The sequence below is a fragment of the Urocampus carinirostris genome, chromosome 11 (genome assembly GCF_059441175.1).
Source record: "Urocampus carinirostris isolate Australia breed hairy pipefish chromosome 11, RoL_Ucar_1.0, whole genome shotgun sequence".
Classification (NCBI taxonomy): domain Eukaryota; kingdom Metazoa; phylum Chordata; class Actinopteri; order Syngnathiformes; family Syngnathidae; genus Urocampus; species Urocampus carinirostris.
The window spans coordinates 38,004,099-38,029,748 of NC_142359.1; the positions used below are offsets into that span (position 1 = coordinate 38,004,099).

The 25,650-nt window shown below is 39.9% G+C and overlaps 1 protein-coding gene and 1 pseudogene across 6 annotated transcripts in view; both read right to left on the reverse strand.

The window, feature by feature from the left end:
• Positions 1-9,421: 9,421 nt before the first annotated feature.
• Positions 9,422-25,650, reverse strand: part of rint1 (RAD50 interactor 1) — a 30,699-nt gene continuing 14,470 nt past the window's right edge. For all 6 annotated transcript variants that reach the window (XM_088347395.1, XM_088347400.1, XM_088347397.1 and 3 more), the window contains 11 exons: positions 16,519-16,659; positions 16,268-16,439; positions 14,998-15,108; positions 14,707-14,932; positions 14,505-14,642; positions 14,339-14,433; positions 12,867-12,971; positions 11,401-11,621; positions 11,151-11,331; positions 9,854-9,972; positions 9,422-9,768 (listed from right to left, as the gene is read on the reverse strand). In XM_088347395.1, coding sequence (XP_088203521.1) covers positions 9,549-9,768; positions 9,854-9,972; positions 11,151-11,331; positions 11,401-11,621; positions 12,867-12,971; positions 14,339-14,433; positions 14,505-14,642; positions 14,707-14,932; positions 14,998-15,108; positions 16,268-16,439; positions 16,519-16,659 — 1,729 coding nt within the window. In that variant the 3' untranslated portion in view covers positions 9,422-9,548. The remainder of the gene's footprint in view (positions 9,769-9,853; positions 9,973-11,150; positions 11,332-11,400; positions 11,622-12,866; positions 12,972-14,338; positions 14,434-14,504; positions 14,643-14,706; positions 14,933-14,997; positions 15,109-16,267; positions 16,440-16,518; positions 16,660-25,650) is intronic.
• LOC148357297 (U2 spliceosomal RNA) lies at positions 17,839-17,974 on the reverse strand (annotated as a pseudogene).

Below are 25,650 nucleotides of genomic sequence, written 5' to 3' on the forward strand. Positions count from 1 at the left end.
ACCTGCACTGTGATAGTCTGAGGTCTGTTAAAAGTTCAGAGAGCATTATGAAGAACGAGGAACACACTATACAGGTCCGAGATACCGTTGTGGAGAAGTTTAAAGCTGGATTTGGATACAAAAAGATTTCCCAAGCGTTAAACATTCTAACTGTGCAAGAAATAATATTGAAATGGAAGGAGTATCAGACTACTTCAAATCTACCAAGATCAGGCTGTCCCCCTAAACTATCAGCCCATACAAGGAGAAAACTGATCAGAGATGCAGCCAAGAGGCCCATGATCACTCTGGATGAACTGCAGAGGTCTACAGCTGAGGTGGGAGAATCTGTCCATAGAACAACAATCAGTCGTATCTGGCCTTTATGGAAGAGTGGCAAAAATGAAGCTATTTATTTATCCATGAAAAGTTTGCCACAATCCACCTGGGAGACACAGCAAACATGTGGAAGAAGGTGCTCTGGTCAGAAAAGACCAAAATCGACCTATTTGACAACAACGCAAGACGTTATGTTTGGCGTAAAAGCAGCGCAGCTCATCACCCTTTAAACGAGTGCTAAAAAGCACAATGATAAACTATGAAGTCTCAGAGACCCAAGCGCACCATTTCTCTTCTCATTTTTTTGCCCAGCCTTTTTGAGGCTTGGGTATCTGTAGCAACCAGAAGATAGTCCATTTTTCTATGTCGGCTTCCGTTAGGTGAGGCCTATGTTATGTAAGATAAATGCTAGCTTCTTGACCTACAAGTATTTTTGAAAAAGCATGTTTCAATATTGTTTTTCTTGATTATGTTTATACCACTAGGGGTACACACACATACACACTGTCCCTTTAACAACAAAACACATGTTTAATGATAATGGCAGAGAAAAAAATGGCAAAATAAAATGTATATAACATGTTTGTCTTCTGGTTGTTATGGTAATGGCGAAAAAGCAGCATTTTGCTCCTTTATCCAGCAGTTTTCTTTTTACCAAAGATAGACAACTCATACAAAATAAAAATATATGAATAAACGTAATGTGACATTAAAGGGGGCTGAACTACTAGGTCTCTTGTACAAGAATTTTGTTATCTTTTTAAACTCATTTTTATGTTAGACTGATCCGGATCATCGCAGTCACTGGTTGACAACTTATTCATGGATTGCTAATATTGTCGCGATGTTCTATATTGTCTCTCTTTCTGTGAGTAAATAGGTGCCAAGTTGTGTTTGTAAGGTTTATTAACTCCTAATAAGGGTAAGCAAAGAATCTTTTCCCTCATGAAACTCAGCCGAGCTGGTCTGTCCCCTCGGCTCCTCCTAAACTTTTACTGAGCAACAATCGAGAGCATCCTCAGACTCGACATGACCGTGTGGTATAGCAGCCCCACGGCACAGGAGAGAAAACAACTGGCGCAGGTGGTTATGATTGCACAGGGCATCATGGGCTGCCTCCTCCAAGATTTGGTATCCATTTATGCGTGTCGAGACATGAGGATGGCAAAGGCCATCGCCACGGATCTCAGCCACCCAGGCGACAGACTGTACCGCTTTCATCAGGAAAGGGTTACAGGAAAATCCAATGACAGACTCAGCGGCAGGTTTTATCCAGAGATATTAGGTCCATTAACCTGCCACCCCCACCACACCTCCAACTGCAGGACAATAACTTATAAGCTGTGATCCACAGCACAACGAACTTTACTCGCACCTTGATTTACGTGTACAACTCAGAATCATCTTGAAAAAAATGACGTCCATGTTTTTTCCTTTGTGTATAAATTTTCGATTTTATTACATCCTGTTCTGGCCGCTCTCAGTAAATTTGCACTTCCTCTGTAAACACTGTACTTTAAGGATGCAAAGCAAATTTCATTGGCATTTTCAAAGCCAATCTTGAATCAATAATAAGAGGTGCAATTGGCTGAGGTTGACAGATATGCAAAAAATCTCCTTCAAAATGACACTGATTTCACATTTGAAACCTTATTAAAAGACTGCCTTGTTTGGCATTTTCCAGATGTTGTGCAGGGTGAACTCCTGTTGCATGCGCTCTGGTTGGTTCCAGTTGCCTGGCAACCATGCAGCTGGGGCCGAGACCATATATACTGCCTCCAATGACGACAATATCTCCCCCCCGCCTCCCACACAACGGCCCCCGCCCCACCCGGATGCTTTGCATGTCCCACAGCTGCCGCACAGGTACGTGGAGCACAAGGAGTGCACACCAATTTGTTGCCCCTCCTCCAATTTGTGACAGGAGGCGTCCCATTTGGGGGGATTTGATGCAATCCCAATCGAAGCCGTCCACATCTTTGGCAATTAAAAACCTTAATTACCTCAGCCGACCCACACTCAGGTTGCAGCAGAGGTGCGGTAAACATCTGCCCCTGGATGCGCTCATGTCCGGAGAATCTTAAGAAATATGCTTTATTTAGAAAAAAAAAATGCGTAAATGTATGTATGTATGTATGTACATTCTAAAAAGAAAAAAGATGTGAAGATAGAAGTTGGTTTGACAAATTGTAAATATTTGCAGATTTTCAAAACGTACAATTTCATTGATAATGTTTTTTAAGGTGGTATCTGCAACTGGAAATTGTGTTACTCTCTGCCTCCATCTCCTGACTTAAAGTCATGCTTCTAGCCTCAGTTAGCTCATTCAAGTACAAATTAATTCCTCCTTTTTCATCTTTTCGTGAGTTTAGGTTGGCGCCAGGACTGTTTTTTTTAAACAGGCCTTTACCTACTTTTACCATTTTAGGGTACACAAACAAGCAAAAAACTGGAACGAGCATGAAATCACTCGCCACCCCTCTGTTTTCTCCTTTCCCACTGATGGTCCTGGGTTGAAGTATCATGCGGCCCCTTCCATTTTTGCAGATTTTCCCGCATTGGCACTTCGTTTCTAACACATCCCCAGGTAGGGTTGTTTGGGTAAGCCGTCTCGTCCTGTGTTCGTACCTTAGCTGATACAGTTGAAGCCGTCCTCCAGAGTCTCTCATCCTCCCTCCCTCTCGAGGGACTCTGGGGGTATTGCTCATTGTTGTGTTCTGTAGCAATGGTCGGTGCCCTCTTGCGAGGGCTGTGGGTGGAGTTGCTAGCATCATACACGGGTGTGTGCCGGTCTTTCCTGGAGGCCATCTGTCTTTCCAATGTCACCATTCTCCATTGGTTGCTGTCCAGCCTTTCCTGGAAGTCATTGGTCACCCAGGATTGTCCAAGTTATAACATACACAAATTAGTTCTACCTTTTCCAGTCACTCAAATATGTCATCAGATGGTGTTTAACTATTGGGCTGCGCATCTGACAAGTTAGGCAGGAAATTAATTTGCTTCATGGCAGAAGATTCTTATCTGGCGCAAACCTCAGCCCCAAACAATAGAATTAGTGATAGTACTGTATTAGCAAACTAACAGTAAGTCAAGCCATTCCGTCATTAATTTTTTCTTTGCATGGACTACTTTTCATGAAGAGGGATTACCTTTCTATTGATGATTTTATACAGAAAGAGCAGCCAATAGACTTAATTTATAAGTTAAGATAAGACAACAAAACGACTTTTTCTATGCTAAGGTCTGTATCAGGAGTGAGCAAACAAGATAAACTCTTCAGAGATTGCAGGTTCTCCATCCAGCCCGCTAAACAAAGACAGTTTGTGTCTACAACAAAAATACTACTACAGGAATACTACAAAATAACTGCAAAACTCAATATAAAGTTTAGCGCTTAAATACGGGTGAACCAATGTATTATTTTGCTTCCATTTTGAAAAATAGAGAAATACTACAAAGGCTACAACTGCAGAAATACAATGATACAAAAATACTACTTACATGAATATTACAACAGAAAATATTACAAAAATAATACTATGGAAATACTAGTACTACATGAAATACAAAAAGATAGTACTTTAGAAGTACTTGAAAAACACTTCTACATGAATACTACAAAAATATAGTAATACTTACCGTAAATTCCGGACTATAAGCCGCTACTTTTTTCCCAAACTTTACAACCCCGCGGCTTATTCAGTGATGCGGCCAATTTATGTAATTTTGTAACGGCCGCCAGCGGCGCTCGAGTACAAATGGTAAGATTTAGACTGCAACTTCTTAGCTTGTGCACAATCTGAATTAGCGTAGACATATCCTCATCATGCAAATTGCAAAATGAAAGGCACATGACGCAACATTTGAGCTGAACACAATCGAGCAGTCCGATATAGAACGAAACTGTGCTACCGCACGTTAACTTTATTTTGCGAGCGGGATGCTAGCAGGTTTTTGAATAAGGGAGCGTGGGACTACGTCTATGTGATAAAAGTCTTTCCCATACTGAAGGAAGACGACTTTGATGATGTCAGTTATAAGGAGGGAGCTAAGGAAGGTTTACCGTGCTTACTACAACCACGGTATGTTTTTTTTTTTTTTTTTAACAGAGCTGTTTACTGTGATGCGAGCGTGTTCCTAGTAGCGTTTTGCTACCCTTCACAGGCACGGTTTGGGATGAAAGTTATATTATTATTAAATCTTTGAAAACTCTCTCGGTGTACCGTCTTTCTTTGTAAATATGTGTAACCATGTATCATATGTATTTGCAACTGTATATTTTTGTAATGTATTTATTTTAGAAACTTATTCTGATATGTTTTGTACAAGCAAATGAGAAAGAAGGGGCGGGTCAAACGCGGGCTGACGGGAAGTGGAGTAAAGGTGAGACGTGTTTGTGGACGCAGTCGAAAATAGTGGATATATATTTTTCCCACTCTTACCTTTGGAAATATACACTTTTTTTCCTTGGATTACTTTCAACGGGCACCCGGACTCTGCAGGTCTGCATTAAATGTTAAGTACTGGTATCATTTTCCGTTTGTTTTGCCGGCTGTGTTTTTTGGACTGTATCGGTTATAAGTTAATTTCGTGTTTGTATTGCAGTTTTTCAATGTTGGCGCATGCGGCTAATATACAGGTGCGGCTTGTGTATGTACCAAATCGGTTCTTCCACACCCCCACCCCCGAAATGTAGTGGGTGCGGCTTATATTCAGGTGCGCTCTATAGTCTGGATTTTACGGTAAATGGAAAAATACTACTACAGGAATAATACGACAGAAACACTAGAAAAAATTACAGTAATGCTACAAACCTAGTATACAGTAAATATACTACCAAAATATGTTATGGAATACTACAAAAATACTTCGATGAAAATACTAAGAAGTACTACTACAGAAATACTGCAAACATACTACATAAGTAAAACTACAGTAGCACTACAAGATATGACAAAAATTGTAAAAATAAAATAGAACAGTTTTACTACAACTTAAATATAAAATATAGTGCTTGAAACAGGTATCTGATATATTATTTTGCTATAATTCTAAGAGTTTCAAAACATATTTGATTAAACTAATCTTTTTAAAAAACAAACTCAAGCCATTTTTATTTGTATAGCCCTTAATCACAAAGAGTCAAACGGCTGCAAAGACCACGGATTATTGCAAACCACGGACTATTATCACACACTCCCCTGATCTAAAACCTACATGAGGGCAAATAATACACAGATATTGTCAACATAAAATATAGGTTATTCATATGCTATAGAATAGAAGTGTGTTTTAAGCTTAGATTTAAACATATCCACTGAGGTTGCAGATCGAATCTCGGGGGGAAGAGCATTCCACAGTACCGGGGCCCAAATGGAGAACGCTCTCGAACCTGCGGCTCTCTTCTTGGCTCTTGGGATCACTTGTAGACCAGCATTTTCAGAGCGAAGGCTCCAGACCGTGACATAGGTGGAAAATTAAATCTGAAAAATATGAGGGAGCAAGTCCATGCATGATTTTGCATAATACCAACAGAACCTTAAAATCACATTTTAAGCTAACAGGGAGCCAATGCAGGTTAGCTAAAATCGGGGTAATGTGATCAATCTTTGTCTTAGTTAAAAGCCTCGCTGCAGCATTTTGTACCAGCTGAAGGCTCTTGTTTTGAACTTCGGGAAACCGCAGAGTAGTGCATTACAGTAATCGAGACTGGAGGTAACAAACGCATGAATTATAATCTCTGCATCTGACTGAGACAGCATAGGGCGAATTTTAACAATGTTGCAAAGACGGAATAAACGCTGTTCTAGTAATATTCTTAACGTGTGTTTGAAAGGACAGATCGGGGTCAAATATGACACATAAATTTTTGACTGAGTCGCTCTGGGTGAAATTACATTTGTCAATGTTCAGAGCAGTTTTTGAGAACAAATAAATAAATATAACATGTAGATGCATACATACATATTCATTCATAAATGAAACAATTCTAATACGAATACAATACTAATACAATGTTGCGTTTTTTTATAATAAAACAAATACAATTATTTGATAATTGTGAAGTGTTTGTGGGGAATATACCAGTGATATTTCCATTTAAAACAAGTAAAAATGTAATGACATGGTGGATAAATGCTACAAAGAAAAGTAATTATGAACCAAATCAATTTTATGAGAGCAAAATGTGTCAAACATGTCATCTTTCTTTACTTTTTAAACAACGCCAAGATAAATCAAGAACTCAACAGTATTTTTCTGGAAAATAAGGTCAAGTCGTATGTAGGCACTGATTGTGAAAGATTTCCGCCGGTGATGTCCCTTTAAATCATCCAAGGCCATCTCATTGTTACTTCACAATGGAGGCATGGAAGGATGGAGTTTTCTGGAGGAGGCGTATCCTAGCAACGAGAAGCGCGCCGACTGTTAGGTCACAGTGACACCATGCGGTCTTGGAAACAATAAAGGAGCTAATATCAAATGAACACCTGTCTGGAAACCCTGGTTGAAAAACTAAAAATGTTTTACAACCCTAATGACAAGCCCGAACCCTAGTTTGAAATCTAAAAACACTTCAAAACCATAATATGAAGCCAAAGCCCTTGTTTGGAACCCTAAAAAAAACACGTAAAACCCAAACATTGAACCCCAACCCTAGTTTGAAAACCTAAAAATGCTTTAAAACTCACAAAGCCAAAACCCTAGTTGAACCCCCCCAAAAGCTTTAAAATATTAATATTGAGCACCATAACTTTGTTTGTACCCCGGAGATGACGAATATTTAAAATGGTATTTCAGAATCAATAGATAATTTTAAGACTGAAAACAAACTCACCAAAAAATGTAAACAACAGTTTGTCAACCAATCATTGGTAACTTAATGAAATGGGTACAGCCCACATCATGATTTCCACGTCGTTTTCAGAAGTGTGTGGTTAGCCCATCGTGCAAGAGGTCCACGGTTCGAGACCAGGTGAAAACATTTGTTGGGCTGGAGAGGGATGGGTTCCACCAGGCTGCATTTATATAGCGCTTTTCAAGTCAAGAATTCCCAAAGCGCTTTACAGTGTGTTTCACATATACCAATAGTGGCCGTGCAGCCATGTAAGGCGCTAACCTGCTTATTGGGGGCATTAGGGGTTCAGTGTCTTACCCAAGGACACTTCAACATGTAACACGGAGGAGCCGGGATTCAAACTGTGATCTCTTGATCCCAAGACGAGCACTCTACCTCTGAATTCTAACTTGATTAGTGCTAAATTAGGTGCTTAACCTTCTAGAGCCACCAACTCCACACAGTTCTGTTCAGGTGGTAGATCACAGAAAACAGGCAGCACGGTTGGTGAGTGGCTTGCACATCCGCAGCACAGTTCTGAGGTCATGGGTTCAAATCCAGCATTCCTGTCCAGAGTTTTCGTGGGTTTCGTCCGGGCAATTGGACGGTCCAAATTGTCCCTAGGTGTGAATGAGCGAGTAAGTCAACTATATCTTTGCCCTGCGACTGGCTGGAAACCAGTTTAGGGTGTCCCCTGCCCACTGCCTGAGAGTAACTGAGATCCTACCGAGTAGAGTGCAGATAATCGCCTTTTTAGTCATATTTGATGCTCACGCCTGGGCTTAAAAAAAAACCGTAAAATTCACAGGGTCTTCCAAGTTTTGTTGTTCTTTTCTGTGTTTCATATGTGCATTTAAATCTTTTCAGATTAAGAAAATGCCATACACTTAAAAAGAAAAGGTATTTTGCGTGTTATATATTAGGTCACAGAAGAGAGTTCAGCGTGCCTTTTAACCTCTTCTAGCTGAGATTGAAGAACTGAAAGAGAATTAAAGCTGTACTGCAAACTGTCACAGAAGACGTGCTACAGCATAGAACCAACAAATAATTGTACCTTTCTTTGTAAATTTAACCAATAAAACTGATCATCTTCAACATAAAGTGTATTTCATTTCATTAAGATCCATTTAATTGTTTCTGAGATATGGGCATCTACAATTGGGTCAAGCATTTTTGAAAACCCTTCATTTTGTATGATTCTGACTCTGAAGAGAAACCTGGGATTTTTTGTTTTAATCAAGAAAAATCTCAAAGTTACAGGACACAAAAGGCAAGAAAAAGAACATCAAAGTATTGAACGATTGGAGATGGAATATCATCATTGGAGACTCAAGCATATTGACGAGAGGAGGAACATTACCGGGTAATCTGATCAGATGAAGAACATTACACTGGAATGTTTTTTTACTCTTAGGGTTGCAGGAATGATTATTTTAACCATGAGTCAATCTGTTGTTCTTTTGCTTAATCAGATTTTTTTTTAAAGCACTATATTAATGTCCTCTTCGTTCAAATATTGAGGTTTTGGACGAATAGAAAAATAGTGGACAAAACAACCAAATACTATATAATATAAAGCAGTAAAAAAAAACAAAGTATTTGTAAAATAACTTGGCAATAAACTAAATACATGCCAATGTATGGTATATACCTGCATTATATGTGAAATACTCTTTTCCTAGCACCTTATCCAAAGATCATTTTACGTTTAGACTTAACGTACAAAACAAAATGAACAAAGAGCAATTAATTTCATATTATGAATAACAATACTTTATCTGCAAAAAATACATCTAAAATGTAAACAGATTCGCAATGTGCAAATGATAAATTATACACTTAAGTTATGTTTATTGTATGTGTTCAGTTAAACATGTAATCAGTATTTTTTCTTTTCTTTTGATTAAAAAAAAAATCACCATTTCTGCAGCACTTAACAGTTTCCATAAAAAATATTTACTTTGTAGTGTTTGACTGTTGAACGCAAGATATAGTACTTTTTTTGTATAAAAACGCTGTCGAAATGCTGTCTGCCAGACCAAAGTGGTACAATTATCAACGTCACGACGAAACCTCAAGCACTCTTATTTGCATCGATTTAACATGCTCAGAGGCTCATAAATGGCGCCACATAACATATCGATGATGAAATTTGTTCACAATGCTTTTAATAATCCAATTGAATCTATCGATTTGTTGTTGCAGCACTTGACTCTCTCAGATTGGAGTGCGTTAGAACGGGGAACTAATCCATCAATTACATCAAACTAGGATTGTAGTTTTTTATTCAACACATCAAGATTAATTCACAGTGTTTATGTTCAGGAACGGATAAAAATATACAGTCTTTGCAATAAAAGCAGTCATCCGACCGCCGAAAGATCCAAATCTCCAGTTATTGTCCAGGCCACGAAGATCTCAGATTAAAGAGTATTAATACATCACAAGGGGCCAAGTAGTAAACTCCTAGCTCGTTCAAGGCGGCGTTTGGGGAAGGGTCCTCCCTTCCCAAACAATCACTTGAGTCTTCTGCTGAACAAGACTCTTTGATAAGATCCCTCAGCAGGATAGCAGAACCCACATTGAGGCACAAGATAATGCAGGCTTCCTTCACACTAAGGAGACGTGATTCAAAAACAGAATGTGAGAATATTATGATGCCTTAGCACTAATAACCTTCAATGACCTCTCCGTACTTACTGTTTAAAAAAGTTTTCAGGTCTTTTACAGTAATGACCAAAAAGAGGGAAAAGGTTTCTGGTCATGTCAAATTGTAGCTGAGCAGCTCCTCCATCACTAAAATGATTGGACAGAACCACCTGAAAGAGGAAAAATGTGCAAATGTAAATTGACATTAGCATTATTAAAAAATGGCCTTAGCGATGGTTGCCATCTAAATGGTTAATTTTTACTCCTGCTTAAGGTTTTTTGTTTTTCACAAAAAGATTAATGAATATGATTTAAAAATGGATGAAAAACAAAAAAATGTATCCTTTATACGCATACATACACAGTATGTTTTTTTAAAATAAAAAATACACAAGAATTAATGCAAAGAAACTCAAATAAAAAATATTAAATTAAAAAATAATTCAAATATAAACATTTTGTATTAAAATATATTTTTCCGAGAAATTCTATTTCAACAATAAACAAATAAATAGATAAAATAAAATTTAAAATAAAAATATTGAATTGAAAAAATAAAATGAATATAAATGTAAAAAACATTTTAAAAAAAAATGAAAATAGATATTAAAAAAGCACTTTTACCAAAATTAACAAAAATAAAATCCTTAATTCAAAGTTAAAATAATAATTAAAGAGTATGGTCCCTCCTCAAGGTTTCTTCATTTTACTTTGAGTTTTTCCTTGCTCTCATGTTGGTTTTAGAACAGGGGATGCTGTAATAATAGTCTGTAGTCTGCAATAGTTAGTGGTCTGTACAGCCCTCTGAGACTTTTTGTGATTAAGGGTGTCACAAATAAACATGACCTAAAATATAAAAATAAAATAAAAATATATTTACAGGGTTTGTACAGCTTTGTTAATGCCAAATTCAAGCACTTTTGCTGTTTCAAAGCCAATTTTCCAATTCACCATTAGCAGGCTTCTCGGTCACTTTACCCCTCCTCTTGGTTGTGAGGTGTAAGGGCCATAACGATTCAAATGACAACGTCATACAAACTCATACCAGCAGCCATTAATCATGTGGGAAGAAGAAATGAAAATGGCAACGTGAAGCCACAAGAGTGGGTGCATTGGTATCATTTTTGGGCTTTTATTTTTCTTCATTTAATGCACAGCCTATCAAGTCAGACTGTCATGGCAACAATTTTAACCATTTACAAGCAGTCCACACAAAATTCAAGCAGTTTTCAAACCTTGAAAACACATTAGAATTCAAGCATTTTCAAGGATTTCAAACACCCGTACGAACCCTGTATGTACACCCGCCCCCCTCTTGGCAAATAACATATCTGCTTCAAGTGCTTACTTCTTGGTAGAGAAAGCTGTCCAGTCTCTCTGCAAGGCCTTGCCATGCCATCTGGAACAGAGACAGACTTAAAACCTGATTCAGGTTCAATAGACTGTCCCGGATGCAAAGCATCATGGGACACGCGGAGCTAGACAAAGACATGGCGGACAAGTCGTGCTGGGATGGATGAGAAAACCACCTGAAATGGAAGGACAAGAGACAGGCGATTAATGCCGCAACAAGCTATCAAATTCCTCAAAGTCCTCACTTGTCTTGGCAGTACGCTTCGGCTTTTTCCGTGATGTCCCTCATGATGCCGTCCAGCAGTCTGCCCAGCATGTCTCCTCGAAGCCGCTCCAGGAGCGCCAGAAGTCCGTGGAATAGCGAGCTCTCCAGGGAGGCCAGGCGACCCATCTCCATCACCCCAAGGCCCCCCACGACCGCCTCGTCACCCAGCGAGACAGCCGCTTGCTGCAGCTGCAGGAAAACCTAAACGGGAAAAAAACATCTCAGTTGATCTAATAAAAACTATGTCTTCAACTAACAACTATTTTAATAGTGCACTAGTCACAGACTATTGAAATGATTAGTCAAATATTATTTTTTCATTACATTTAGATTGAAGTTGATTTAATTATGTGGCAAATGATAATTAAAAAAATGAGTACAATGAAAAATACATCTTTTCTTGAACATACTCCGTAGGACTAAATTGCATCTAAAACTAATTAGACACCGTGCTTGGTCAGTATGGACATAAATCTATTAATAAACTTCTGTCTATTTTTTTAGGGCGTTGCAAGTAAATAATAAATTGAAGTCAAACAATAAACATTTCGTCCTATACTGTCTCAGTCGGATGCGGAGATTATAATTCACGCGTTTGTTTCCTCCCGTCTCGATTACTGTAATGCACTACTCTCCGGTCTTCCGATGACCAGACTCAAGAGTCTTCAGCTGGTACAAAATGCTGCAGCGAGGCTTTTAACTAGGACAAAAAAGTCCGATCACATCGCCCCAATTTTAGCAAACCTGCATTGGCTCCCTGTTAGCCTAAGATGTGATTTCAAGGTTCTCTTATTATTATACAAAATCATACATGGACTTTCCCCCTCATATCTTTCAGATCTGATTTCCCCCTATGTTCCGGCCCGAAGCCTTCGTTCTGAGGGCGCCGGTCTTCTGGTGATCCCAAGAGCCAAGAAGTGTTCCGCTGGTTCGAGAGCATTCTCCATCCGGGCACCGGTGTTGTGGAATGCTCTTCCCCCTTAAATCCGATCTGCAACCTCAGTGGAAATGTTTAAATCTAAACTTAAAACTCACTTCTACTCTATAGCATATGAATAACCTAAACTTATCATGTGTAATAACCTGTGAAACCCTTTGAGACTCTTTGTGATTAAGGGCTATACAAATAAAAATGACTTGACTTGACTTGATCTCTGTAAACCAGTGCTTCTCACATATTTTCTGTCACACCCCCTCAGAAGAAGAAATCCAGACAATTGACTATTGCACAGTGCCGACTCTGAGCAGATTTTATTCATGTAGAAATGACTCAGTCTGTTGGAAAAGTGTGTCCGGTAACACAAAGTTTTAAATATTTCTACTATCTATTTTTGTAGACAACGTTGACTAATTGTTGCAGCCCTAATAAAAACACAATCAAATGTCAAAAAAGGTTTGCAAGTATCAGCCTATTGCTCACAATGACGCAAATGGACTAAGCTTTACCACATTGTCTCCCCAGTCTGTCAGAATAGTGGAAATGTAGTTAACGGCATTGAGTATGGCACAGTAGCGTGGACTGAGGGGGCAGCGGGACTCCTCTTTCATCACCTGAATTAAACAGACCAGAACAAGGTCACGTTTCGGCCATGAAAACTATGAGAAAGTGGACACATTTGAATAAATAAAATAAGGACAGAGACACATTTGGTGAAATATTTCTAAAAGACACACTAAGGCAGGGGTATCAAGCTCATTTTCACTGAGGGCTACATCAGCATATAATGGATGTCCTCAAAAGGACTGATGTACATTAGAAATTTGACTAAATTCAACTACTCCTTAATGTTGAATAACTCTGAATTTGGCTCGCTACAGTTTTTTACACTTCGGTCATAAAACCCAGTCTTCGACTCTGTTTTGACGGCAAACAAAGAGTGCATTGACCAAAAATAAAGATTTCTCACAATGCCTGTCGACTACAATACAACGGCAAAGATGGCGGCGCCCCTGTTCGGCTGCGGCTACATCGGCTCGCTATTTTTTTACACTCCGGTCATAAAACCCAGTCTTCGACTCAGTTTTGACGGCGAACAAAGTCAACTCAATCTGCAGATTAATATACGATCGCAGTTTTTTTGCTGGATATGCGATCATGCAGAAATCAAGCGTTCGGTGCTACGACCACTCGGGAGTGTTTACTTAGCCTCGGACTGCTACGTCAACAAGACCCAGCGGCCTACAAAGCAGCGAAGCAGAGTGGCAAGAGAGCGGTGTGACCGGAGGAGGAAGCGAGGTTGTCGGGCCGGGCTAACCGCTAGGCTAAAGCCTAAACCCTTCAAAACGCCTCTCCCATCCATTTTCCTCCCCAAAGTTCGCTCTCTGGACAATAAACTGGACCATTTACAACTGGAACTAACTTCGAACCGCGAGATGGCGAACTGCTGCGCTATAATTCTGATGAAGACATGGTTAAACTTATCTATCCCGGCTGACGCTCAAGGAAACTGTGCGGGTCAGATGTATCGACATTTCGTTCTGTATACTCGTGTACACGAATGACAAAAAAGTATATCTGAATCTGAATTTGTATTATTCAAGTCACAAACATTACTGCCTTATATTGGCGTTCTGCCGTCACTTTGTATTGTAGTCGACAGGCATTGTGAGAAATCTTTATTTTTGGTCAATGCACTCTTTTGACCAATTTACTTTTACACGCTCGAGTGTTTCAAGTTTAACGCGGGCCACAAGTTTAACGCTTGCGTATGAAAGCATTTCATTGAAAAATAAAAACTATTTTTCTAAGGATGCATGAAAAACATTGTATCCTACCAAGACAGATGAAATCCTACTTCTGGAGAACGATCTACTTAAAAGAGATCACTCATTCTTATGAAGTTCTAAGCTGCACACAAATCCCTGGCCTGATAATTATTGTGCATCACTAGTATGTTTACATATAACGTTGTCATTACCTGAGTGAGTCGTATACGGAAATCATCTACTAACTCTTTCTGCAGCTCCAAAAATTTCAGCTGTGCAGAAGGGCAAGGTAATGCCTGGTATCGGTCTAAAATTAAAAAAAATTAAAAAGAACATTTCAACCCTGTCCCTGTGGTCAATAAGGGTGCTCAGGCTTACCTGTGATGACTTGAAGCAGCGTCATGAAGGTCTCGGCACAGTCGGGCGCCTTCAGCTCATCCACATCCCGGATGTCTTTATACTGCGAAGTCCACGCTCCTTCGGCAGACAGCATGGCGTCCACTTTCTCCACGGCCACTGCACACGCAAGGCGGTCGTAGTTGTTTGTATCTTAGAGGAGGAAGAAAATTTGCCCACTTACTCTTCTTCTCCACCGTCAGCCACTTCTGCAGGACGGCATCCTCCAGCAGCAGATGGAGCAGGCCGGGAAGGTGCGGCGGGTACAAGTGGTTGCTCCTCAGCTCCCTTTCAAACTGCAGCACCTCCTCTACTAAGTGGCAGAAGAGAGTGTCGTCGTAGAGCAGGCGAGAAGCATCCCCTGCCGCCTTCTCCTGGACTAAAGACAGCAGGCCTCGACAAAGCTCAACCTGAAATGAGACTTTTTTTTTCCAAACACTCGCCCCATTTGTGAAAATTATTTTATGATCCTCACCTTAGCATTGATGTTTGAGTTAGCTCGATCAAGAATGGGTTGGATATTTTCTTCCATGAATGTAGAGCTGTTCCCCATCCACATCAGTACCTGAGTTAGGTACCACTCTGGCTGCACATAGTCAAAGAAAAGAGCTTCATGGTTCCAGAAAATAAAAACATTTGAGCTAGGAATGATGATAAACATGTTATTGCCATGTTATTATGATGTCATTATTAGGTTGTACTGTATATAGTACCAAAGAGGCTAATGTAGGTTCAGTCAACAATATATCTTTCTTGAAAAGGGGCACTTGGAGATTACATGTATAATTTATGGGCTGATTCCAAGGAGATTTATTAACAGCAAAAAAAGTACCAGATATGTAAAGATATTGATCATGATTTATTTCGCCAGTTGGAAAACAGATACCACCAATACAAAAAACTTTTTATAAATGTTTTCTATTCTTTAAATGTTACAAAAATAATCTGCCCAATCAAGTAATTTTGCTAGAATTAAGGAATATTTTTTTCAGCAACTGAGTAGAGGTAAAAATATGCAATGTTCATTTCTTACTAAAATTAGTATAGGTTTTTTTTTTTGTAAAATTAAAAATACTTATTAATATACCTAAAATTCTTATCGGAACAGTTTATTTGATTAATTTGTTGGCAAAAAACTAAGTAACAAATAAAAAGGAGCAGACAATAACATTAGTAATTATTAACTTTGCTAATTAATGTATTTCCCCATGATTTACTAAAAACTGTATTTTAAAAACGCTTTTACTCTATGTTTGACTTACTTTTGATAACGACATCAAAATAATGTTCATTTGAAAAAGTTCTAAGACCTAGCACCACCTACTGTCTATCTGTGGACACCTCAGGGTTTGACTGGGTACAAATTCAAATGAATTGATTTATCATATTTAAAATTGAATCATTGAATATTAACTAAACTGTTAATGATTTTATTTTGGATTTCAAAAAGTTCAAGAAAAAGTTATTTAAATAAGTCATAAATATCTTTTTTTTTTCAAAAGCTGAATGTTATGTTTATGTTAATGTATGTAGCAAATCAAACAATAAAATAAACATTAAGATTTGTGAAAGTCAGGAGCATTAGCACCAATTACTTACACTTGTGCACACCATGGGTTTGAGTGTTAACAACAAGTTGAACAGATTTGGTTTATCTTTTTGAAGATTGGAACTTTCAAGATTAGCAAAACTTTTAATATGAGTTACTTTTTTCAACTGAAAGTTAATTTGGATTGAATGAAAACCTTGCTGAGCGTGTTGGTCTGTCGGTTGCCGTAAAAGTGATAGCGAAACCTCTTGCTGAGCGGCTGCAGCATTATCTGGATCGGCAGGCAAAGCGGAGGCGATCGGGGAGAAGTGACGGGCAGGGCTTCGGCTTTAGGAGGGGGTGTTGTCCTCTCAGAGATGAGGTCATCGCTGTTTGGAGAAGTTAAGAGTCTGACGCTTACAAGGGTAGCTAAGTAGACAGGAACATTAGTTTTCAAGTGAAGGATACGAGATCTGCAAGGCCAGAAGCTGCGTGACCAGAAGCTCCAATTGACTGGCGAGCTCTTGCCCATTGGCAGTCGGTGTGAGGGACTGCGTTGGAGGAGATATGATTGGCCAGTGGAGCTGGGTCAACACTTTCTCCAAATCCCTTTAAAAAAATACAAAAAAAACCACAGATTAAAATTCACTTTTAACAGATTCAGTGAACCCTCACTATACCACGGTTCACTTTTCACAGTTTTGTTACTTCACTCTTTTGCTTCATGCTTTATGTTATCCATTCTGATCGGCTTTAAAGTCTCTCCCCCTGTCCACCTGTGCATCAATAATGTTGTGCTTTACTAGGTATTTAAAACAGCTAGCCAAATTTATGTTTCAATTCTTTTGCAAATTCAAGTTTCTCCAAAACTCACGTTGACAAACCTTAATGCACCGACAAAAGTATTTAAGATAATGTTTCCTCACCCCTATTTATGGAATTTTCTCCATGTCGGAGTTTATAAAGATATAAACTCATTGCTGAAAAAAGTACCGTAAATCCTGGACTATAAGCCGCTACTTTTTTCCCAAACGTTCAACCCTGCGGCTTATTTGGTGATGCGGCCAATTTATGTAGTTTTTCTAACAGCCGCCAGCGGCGCTCGAGTTCAAGGCACATGACGCAGCTTACAAGCTAAACGCAATCGAACAGTCCGATAAAGGAAACAGAGCTACTGCACTCACTTTACCCTGCGAGCGTGTTGCTAGCGTGTTTTTGAATAAGGGAGCGTGGGACGACGTCTATGTGACAAAGTCTCTTTCCCATACTAAAGGAGGACAACTTTGATGATGACAGTTATAGGGATGAGAACGGTTTGGGGGTTTTGGGGTTTTTAAGGGTTATTGTTCCATCTTCGTTATTCATTATCCATTATCGGTCAGTTCATAATATTATGAATGTGCTTGATTGCTGTTGTGATTGTCATGATTGTTTTATTTTAATATTAGTGTCAATATTTTGTTTGTTTGTTTATTTGTACATGATTCAATTGTTTGTTTGTTTGTACATGATTCAAATTGAATCTTTTCTTCCGGCGCCGTCACGAATGGCAGCCACTCCAGCAGCTCCCGTGTTATTTTCGATTGTTCTCGATTGTTCTCAGCTCGGGGATGCTGCTGGAAATGTGAATTTCCCTTCGGGGATGAACAAAGTATCTATCTATCTATCTATCTAATAAATTTGTTCAAACCAAGTTCATAATACGCTACAAAGCCAAGGAGCCGGGACTCTTACTCTCGGCCAAAAGGCCAAGCTAAAGTCCTAGCTCTAAAGCCTTGCTGCGATCATTGCGAATGCACCGTTCCCGGAGGTACTGCAATACCGGGCCGATGCGTGGAGTGGACAGAGCAAGCTCTTATTCCATCTCCTTACCTTTTTTTTTTTGGTTTGAACAAATTTATTGACACTAAAAACAGAAAACAATCATGACAATCTCAACAGCAATTAAGCACATTCACAATATTATATTCCAATATTACGTTTTTAACAGCAAACACAAAGTGAGGTTTGAACAAACCTTCTCGAAAATCAAACATATTCACAATTTCATTATATAACATCTTTGTTAGTGTCAATAGATCCGTCCAGGCCAAAGTCGATTGTCCTCGGTCTGAACAAATCCACCGACACCAACAGCAGCAAAACACAGCCATCAAGCATATTCACAATTTTTTTATATTTGACAATATGACGTGACGATATGACGTTTTAACATTTTTTCCTGACATTTTCAACATCAATTAAACAATTTCAGAGTTATTTTCTTTTAACAGTAGTTAACCAGCGTGTAAAAGGCAATACTATTGTGCAAGGGCATAGCTCTGCCATCCCACCCTCCCAAGCAGCATTCTTCCAGTCCTCTGTGTGGGTCCTTTCCCTTCTGCGTGGGTCCTCTCCCTTCTGGGTTCCACAACCCAGGCCGTTGCTGCCGGGACTCCCACAGTGTAGCTCCGGCTCCCCCCTCCGGGTGGGTGCAGACGAGTCTTCTTTATGGCTGCGTCCTAGGCCCGCCGCTCGCAGATTTTATGGTATCTGCAGCCATTTGGAGCACAGCCACGGGGGGGATCTGCCTGCACCTCCATACCAGCAGGTTTCTGGAGGTCCAGATGGCGTCCTTGATGGCGGCGAGAGTGAGCCAGTCCCTGGCAAAGTCGTTCCGATGCCTCCTCGACCGACTCACCCCGTAAAGCACGTACTGTGCATCAGGGACCTCTCCTGCTGGCAAGTCCGGGAACTTTCCTAGTTGTTCGGCCATTGTCCACAAGACCTTGGCAGCGCTGCACTCACAAAAAAGGTGCCTCGCCGACTCCTGGGCGCCACAGCCAGGTCGAGGGCACGTCGAAGTCGCTGACATTCCTCGGTGGTGCATTACGGCTCTGACTGGGAGATCTTCATGAGCCACCATCCATGACAAGTCTCGTAGTCTGTTTGGGAGGGCAGGATGATTGACGTTGCTCCAAACCGTTGTGGATTCGCCAAACGCAAGCCCCCGCACAGGGCTTACTGTAGCTCGCTCTTGCACAATAGCAATAAGGGCCCTGTGGTTTTGTAAAGTGTGACATTCTTGTGTTTCCAAATCAAACTTCTTTAAAAAATCCCGAATAAAGAGATGTGTTGGTGGCAAGTTAAACGAAACTGGAATCAAACGATTGTCTGGTACAAGCTTTAGCTTCCGCAAATATGAGCCCATCCAAAAACGGGTCATTGCTTGACTTTTCGGGTTGTTGGGTGGGCCCACAGCGTTTTGGAAGTGGAGAGAGACATATTTGCTTCCCAGGAAAAGCTGGAGGTCAGGCACTCCTTTCCCCCCTTTTTCCTTTTTCTTTTTCATTGTATCTCTTTTTATCCTTTCCCACTTTGAGCCCCAGACAAAGCGAAAGATGGCTCGGTCCAGTTGTAACAGCACGTTTCTTTTAGGCATAAAAATTAAACTGATTGACAAAAGCATTGGGAGGATGATCGCTTTGATGATTAGGACCTTCCCCTCTATTGTCAGTTTTCTTAGTGACCAAAAAACAAGTTTTTGCTTAACTTTCCTTGTCACGTCATCCCAGTTGGTCTCGCCTCCTCCATCCGCATTGAATTTTATCCCTAGGATTTTCTGGTCTGTCTTTAACACCGTCAGCGGGAGTCCTGCCTTTTCTGTCTCTTTCCACATTCCATAAAACTTCACTTGTGATTTTTCTCTATTTAGCCTTGACCCAGACGCCCTCCCAAACAGGTCAGTCAAGTCAAGGGCTCTTTCAACAGATGCGCGGTCAGTACACAAAATATTAAAATCATCCATGTACAAAACACACTTGGTAATTTGTCCCCCACTTCCTGGGATATTGATGCCTTCGACAAATCTATCTTTTCTTAACATTTGTGCCAAAGGTTCAATGCAAAGAACATAGAGAAGGGGAGACATAGGGCAACCTTGACGTACACCGCAGTTGATCTCGATTGCTTCCGATAAATTCCCGTTAATCATGAATTTGCTGTAGATGTCTCGGTATAGCAGTCCTACCCAATTGATGTATTTTTGGGGAAAACCACATTTTTGCAATACCCTGAAGAGGTATTGGTGCGAGACTCGATCAAAGGCTTTTTCAAAGTCTAGGTTTAGGACCGCTAGTCGCATGTTTCTGTCTCTTGCATAACAAATGGTGTCACGGATCAGCATGAGACTGTCGCTGATCTTCCTTCCCACAATGGCACAGGTTTGGTCTGGATCAACCAAGTCTCCCAAGACAACAGACATTCGTGTTGCTAGAAGCTTGCTGAAAATTTTACAGTCCACGTTTAAAAGCGTTATGGGTCGCCAGTTTTTTAAGTCAATTTTGTCTCCTTTTTTGTGCAATAGAGTAACTATCCCGATTCTGAAACTGTCTGGCATATGGTCTCGACTGGAAAATTCGTTAAAAACAGTTAACAGATCTGGTGCTAAAATATCCCAAAAAGTCCGGTAAAATTCGAGGTTGAGTCCGTCCTCCCCGGGTGATTTGCCTTTTTTCATAGTCTTTATGCAATCATTCAGTTGGTCTTGGGTAAAGTCCGATGTTAAAAAGGGGTCTTGACGCACTGATCTTGAAATATGATCTAATACATGCCCCATTTCATTCTGATATGTTTCTTTCTTTTCAAATAATTTTTTGTAGTAGTCTTCGACCAATCTGGTTATTTCACTACTTTCCTTTGTTATTTGCCCGTTTTCGTTTTGAAGTTTAAAAATCCCCTCATTTTTGCCCATAATTTTTTTTAAAAAGTAGCGTGTACATTTTTGCCCTTCTTCTATTTCTCTTTCTCTGCTTCTTATTATGATGCCTTTGCTCTTTATTTCTGCCAAAGCGTTTAGTTCTTGTTTGGTCTCTTTGATTTCATCATTAAAGTCCATCCCCTTTTCTGTTAGGATGAAATAGCGTTGGAGTCTTCTTTGTAGTCCCGACATGCGTTTCATCTCTTTGAGTTTCTTGTTTTTCCCTGCATTTTTAAAAAAGGTCTGTGTTCGTTTCTTTGTCATTTCCCACCATTGTGCTCGTGAATCATACGAGTCTTGAAGGGTCTGCCAGTCTTTGTACAGCTCCCTGTATTGTGCGGCTAGAGCCTCATCCTCCAGCAGGGAGCAGTTTAACTTCCACAAACCCTTCCCAACAGTCATACCTGAAGGAAATGAGAAAGAGCAGGACAGTAGCAAGTGATCCGAAAAAAAAACTGGAATTAATCTTGCATCACTCTGTGCTAAACCCCTCGTAAATATGTAGTCTATTCGAGAGGCTCTGGCATTGTCACTACTGAACCAGGTGAAGCCCTCCTCTCCTGGATGTATGGATTTGAAACAGTCCACCAGTTTAAATGTCCGGCACATGTCTTGTAATAAAGTTGATGTTTTATCTACTTTAAACTCCTCATCGTTCCTCTTTCTATCCTTCCTACTTAGGATGCAATTAAAATCTCCTCCCACGATTAGTGGTTGATGGCCTAGCATATGCGACTGGATGTCCTCTAAAAGTTCGTACCTGAGTTGTCTGTCGGCATGGCCGTATATGTTAATGAGGTTAAAATCATTCCCTATATAAGAAAGTCTTGCTAAGATTGCGCGTCCGTCTCTCATCACAGTACTCCCCTTTATGATGAGTTGAGGGTTGTTTATTAAAATGGCTACCCCATCGTTACGGTTTTCATTCGAGCCACTCCATAATGACGGATATGGCCAAATCTCTTCCCACTGTTTATAATTTTTTAGAAAGGGGATGCAGCATTCCTGTAGTAAAAACACATCTGTTCTGATAGTTTTTAAGAACGATAAAACACTGTGAGCCTTAACCTTTGATCTCACACTTCTCACATTGATAGTAGAGAATGTAATGTTCATAATAGTTGTTAAAGTATTTAAACTAGTTAGACAAAACCGAGTCCATTCTTTGGTGATCATCGAGATCATCGAGAGTGTCACCTGTGTCAGACACATCACTTAAGAGTAGTACCTCATTTTGAGACTCACCGGGGAAAACTCTGGGACCCTCTGACTCTCTGTCTGTGGTTCCAGGTCTTCCCCTTTTTTCTGGGTTAGGGGGTGAGCCAGAGGACCTATCAAGGGGTCTCTTACTTCCTTGCCCACTAAGGGTCAGATTTTTTTCCCTCCCCGACTTCCTCCGTCTCAACTTCATACAGTTCCCTTGTGGGCTTATTCACCGGCAATTGGCTTTCTTCTAAATCTCTTATCTTTGTTTCTGTTTTTTTCACCACTCCCAATTTTGTCTTACTTTTACTCCTCTTTCCAGTGCCCGTATGGGTTTTTGGAGAGTCATTCGCCTTTTCGATTTGTTTGTCTTCTCCAAATCCCGGCAATGGCGTAGCAAACAAATTTGCTAATTTGAACTCTCTTCCAGGCCCTTCCTGATTAATATGTGTTTTCGGAGTGGCAGTTGCTTTTTCTATTCGTTTGTCATGTCCAAATTCAGGTATTTTATGAGAAATCGAATTAGAATTTCCAGGTTCTTCCTGTTTCAATTTTGATTCTCTGGTCTCTGCTCCAGGGGTTTTGGTAGGTACATCTTTTTTTTCAATTTGTTTGTCTTGTCCAATTTCTTTGTGCATTTCTTGATCAATTTCATTGGGTATTTCCATAACTTTATTCATTTCCTGTTCATCTTCATTGGGTATTTCTATAACTTCATTAATTTCTTGTTCATTTTCATTTTGTATTTCCATGACTTTATTAATTTCATTGTCTTTGTTATCTTTATTCACTTCATTGTCTTTGTGACATTTATTCATTTCATTATCTATGTTGTCTGACATCATTTCATTGTCTTTGTTGTCTTTGTTAACTGCCTTCCCAGCTTTCAATTTGTTAGCAAACGATTTCGGGCAGTTTCTATAGAGGTGATTCGTTTCTCTACAGAGATTGCATTTTCTGCTATTGGTACATTCCTCAAAGGAATGTCCAATTGTTCTGCACTTTCCACAAAAAATTCGATCACATACCTCAGCCAAATGCCCATGCTCACCACATTTGCGACAGAGTTTCGGTTGCCCTTGATAGTGAATAAAGCCACGGTTTTCCCCCAGGAATATAGTCGACGGGAGTTGTTTTAGTCCCTGAAAGCCCTGAGGATCTTGGCGTAGTTGGACAGGTACCCTCCAGGCACCATTCCAATAGCCTTTCTCACACCTCACCTTCATAGCCTGGCCTTTAACTGAGCAGTATCTACTCAACCAATAAATAAATAATAAATAAATAAATAATTTCCTTGTATTGTCATTCTGTGTAACAATGTACACAGAACGAAATGTCGATTGCACCTGACCCGTTGTAGCGAGCCGATGCAGCCGCAGCCAACAGAGGGCGCCGCCGACCACTTTTTAAGTCTTAGGAATGACTTGGCCGGGGCGCAAACCACCGACCTCCCAGTCTCAAAGCGGGCGCCTTACCATCTAGGCTACTGAGACAGACGTCCTCAGCACTGACTATTTCACTAAACATTCTAACAATAACAATTTTGTTAGTATTATCAGTCAGCTTCTCCACTGTAAATCCAGAAAACTGGGGTCTCACTCCCTCAAAGCGATTCCAAAACTCTTGATAAAGAGCCGCTGTTTCAAAACTTACATCAAAGCCCTTGCCAGAAGGCATTTTTATGACAGCATGTACCTCCTCCTTTTTAAACTTCAGAATCTTTTCAACAAACTTGTTAATAAAATCCTGCCTTGACATTCCCTCCGAAATTGCCACAACATCTTTGAGCAGGAATCTTACGCAGTTACGTCTCCGCCCGCCGGTATTATGCCCATGGCAGGACTCGGCTGCTTTACTTCTATGTCAAAATTGTTAGAATTGAAAAATTAATAATTAACAATACTCTTTAAAACGAAGCCAATGACAGTATAATCGCATAGGACGAGCAGTGCTAACCTGATGCGTCCACCATATTCAGAGTCACAGCTATATGCTAGCAAATTTTTTGAACTCCTTACCTTGATTTCTACATGTATGTTTTTTTTTTTAAAGGCCCTTTAACTGCATTGAGAACGTGTTCTTAGTAGCGTTTTGCTACCCTTCACAGAAACGGTTTGGGATAAAAGTTATAATATCATTATTAAAGCTTTGAAAACTTTCTCGGTGTACCGTCTTTCTTTGTAAAAATGTGTAACCATGTATAATATGTATTTGCAACTGTATATTTTTGTAATGTTTTTATTTGTAATTATTTTGGACACTTATTCTGATAAGTCTTGCACTGACCAATTAAAAAGAAGGGGCGTAACAGACGCGGGGGATGACGGGAAGTGGGGACCGGTAAAGGTGATTGTTTGTGGACACGGCAGACAAAAGTGGAAACATATTTTTCCCACTCTTACCTTTGGAAATATACACTTTTTTTCCTTGGATTACTTTTAACGGGACCTGGATTCTGTAGGTCTGCATCATATCTTTAATACCGGTATCATTTTACATTGATTGTGCCGGCTGTGGTTGTTAAACTGAGTACTTTATGCATTGTGAACTGAGTACTTTATGTTCAGTTGATTTTTACAATTGGGAGATGGAATAAGAGGTTGCTCTGTCCACTCCACGCATCTTTGTACTCGCTGCTTGGCCCTGTGGCTAGGACCTTGACCCAGCCTCTTGGCAGGGAGCAAGTATCTCAACATCTTGGCTTTGTAGTGTATTATGATTTGACCGAAAACGGATAATGGGTAACTGATAAAGAATATAGAACAAAAAACCTCTACAAAATCCCCCTCAGTTAAAATCACGGGACTCATAGTAGGGTTTGGGTTAATTTTGTGATTGTGTTACAAGATTTAGCGTGGGCGCACGGGGCTTATACACAGGTGCGGCTTGTGTAAGTACAAAAGCGGTTATCCTCTTAAAATGTGGTGGGTGCGGCTTATAATCAGGTGCGCTCTATAGTCCGGAATTTGGTGTATTCAAATAAAGGCATAAAAAAGGGTTAAAACTACTGCGCATGTAGTGAGCCCGGCCCGCCAGCCATCTTGCTTGGCTGCCCAGGCCGTTCTGACCACATCCGGTTGAGTAGGCGTATTTATTGAAAGGTCACACATGCGCAGTGAATACAATAGAGTCACGCATGTGTATTACATAACAATGGAATTAGACTGAAAACGTAGATCTCTGGAAATGTGACTGTGTGTGTGTGTGTGTGTGTGTGTGTGTGTGTGTGTGTGTGTGTGTGTGTGTGTGTGTGAGATGATTACTTGTATATTAAAAATAGAAAAACTGGTTAAACAAATTAATTTCATAGCATAGGAGTCTGAGAAATACACAACTAAAAGTAGCTTACTTTACACCACTATACAACATCAACAACAAACTTTTTTGCATGCCGAAAAACTTGTAAAATGAAACTTTGGTGTGTTCGTGCGTATGATTGTTTTTCCTCTCAAAGATGCCTTTCTGCTATTGGTCGATATTGTATGAAATAATCCTCTGCTATTGGTTAGCATTACAGCATCATGACAATGCGGATACGCTATTGGCTGAACTATCTCTCACATTGCTTCTTTTAATTCAGTTAATAATCATGTATGCCCTGTATAAATATTTCGAAAATTGGCGATACAATTCTGTACTTTATGTACTGCATTTATTCG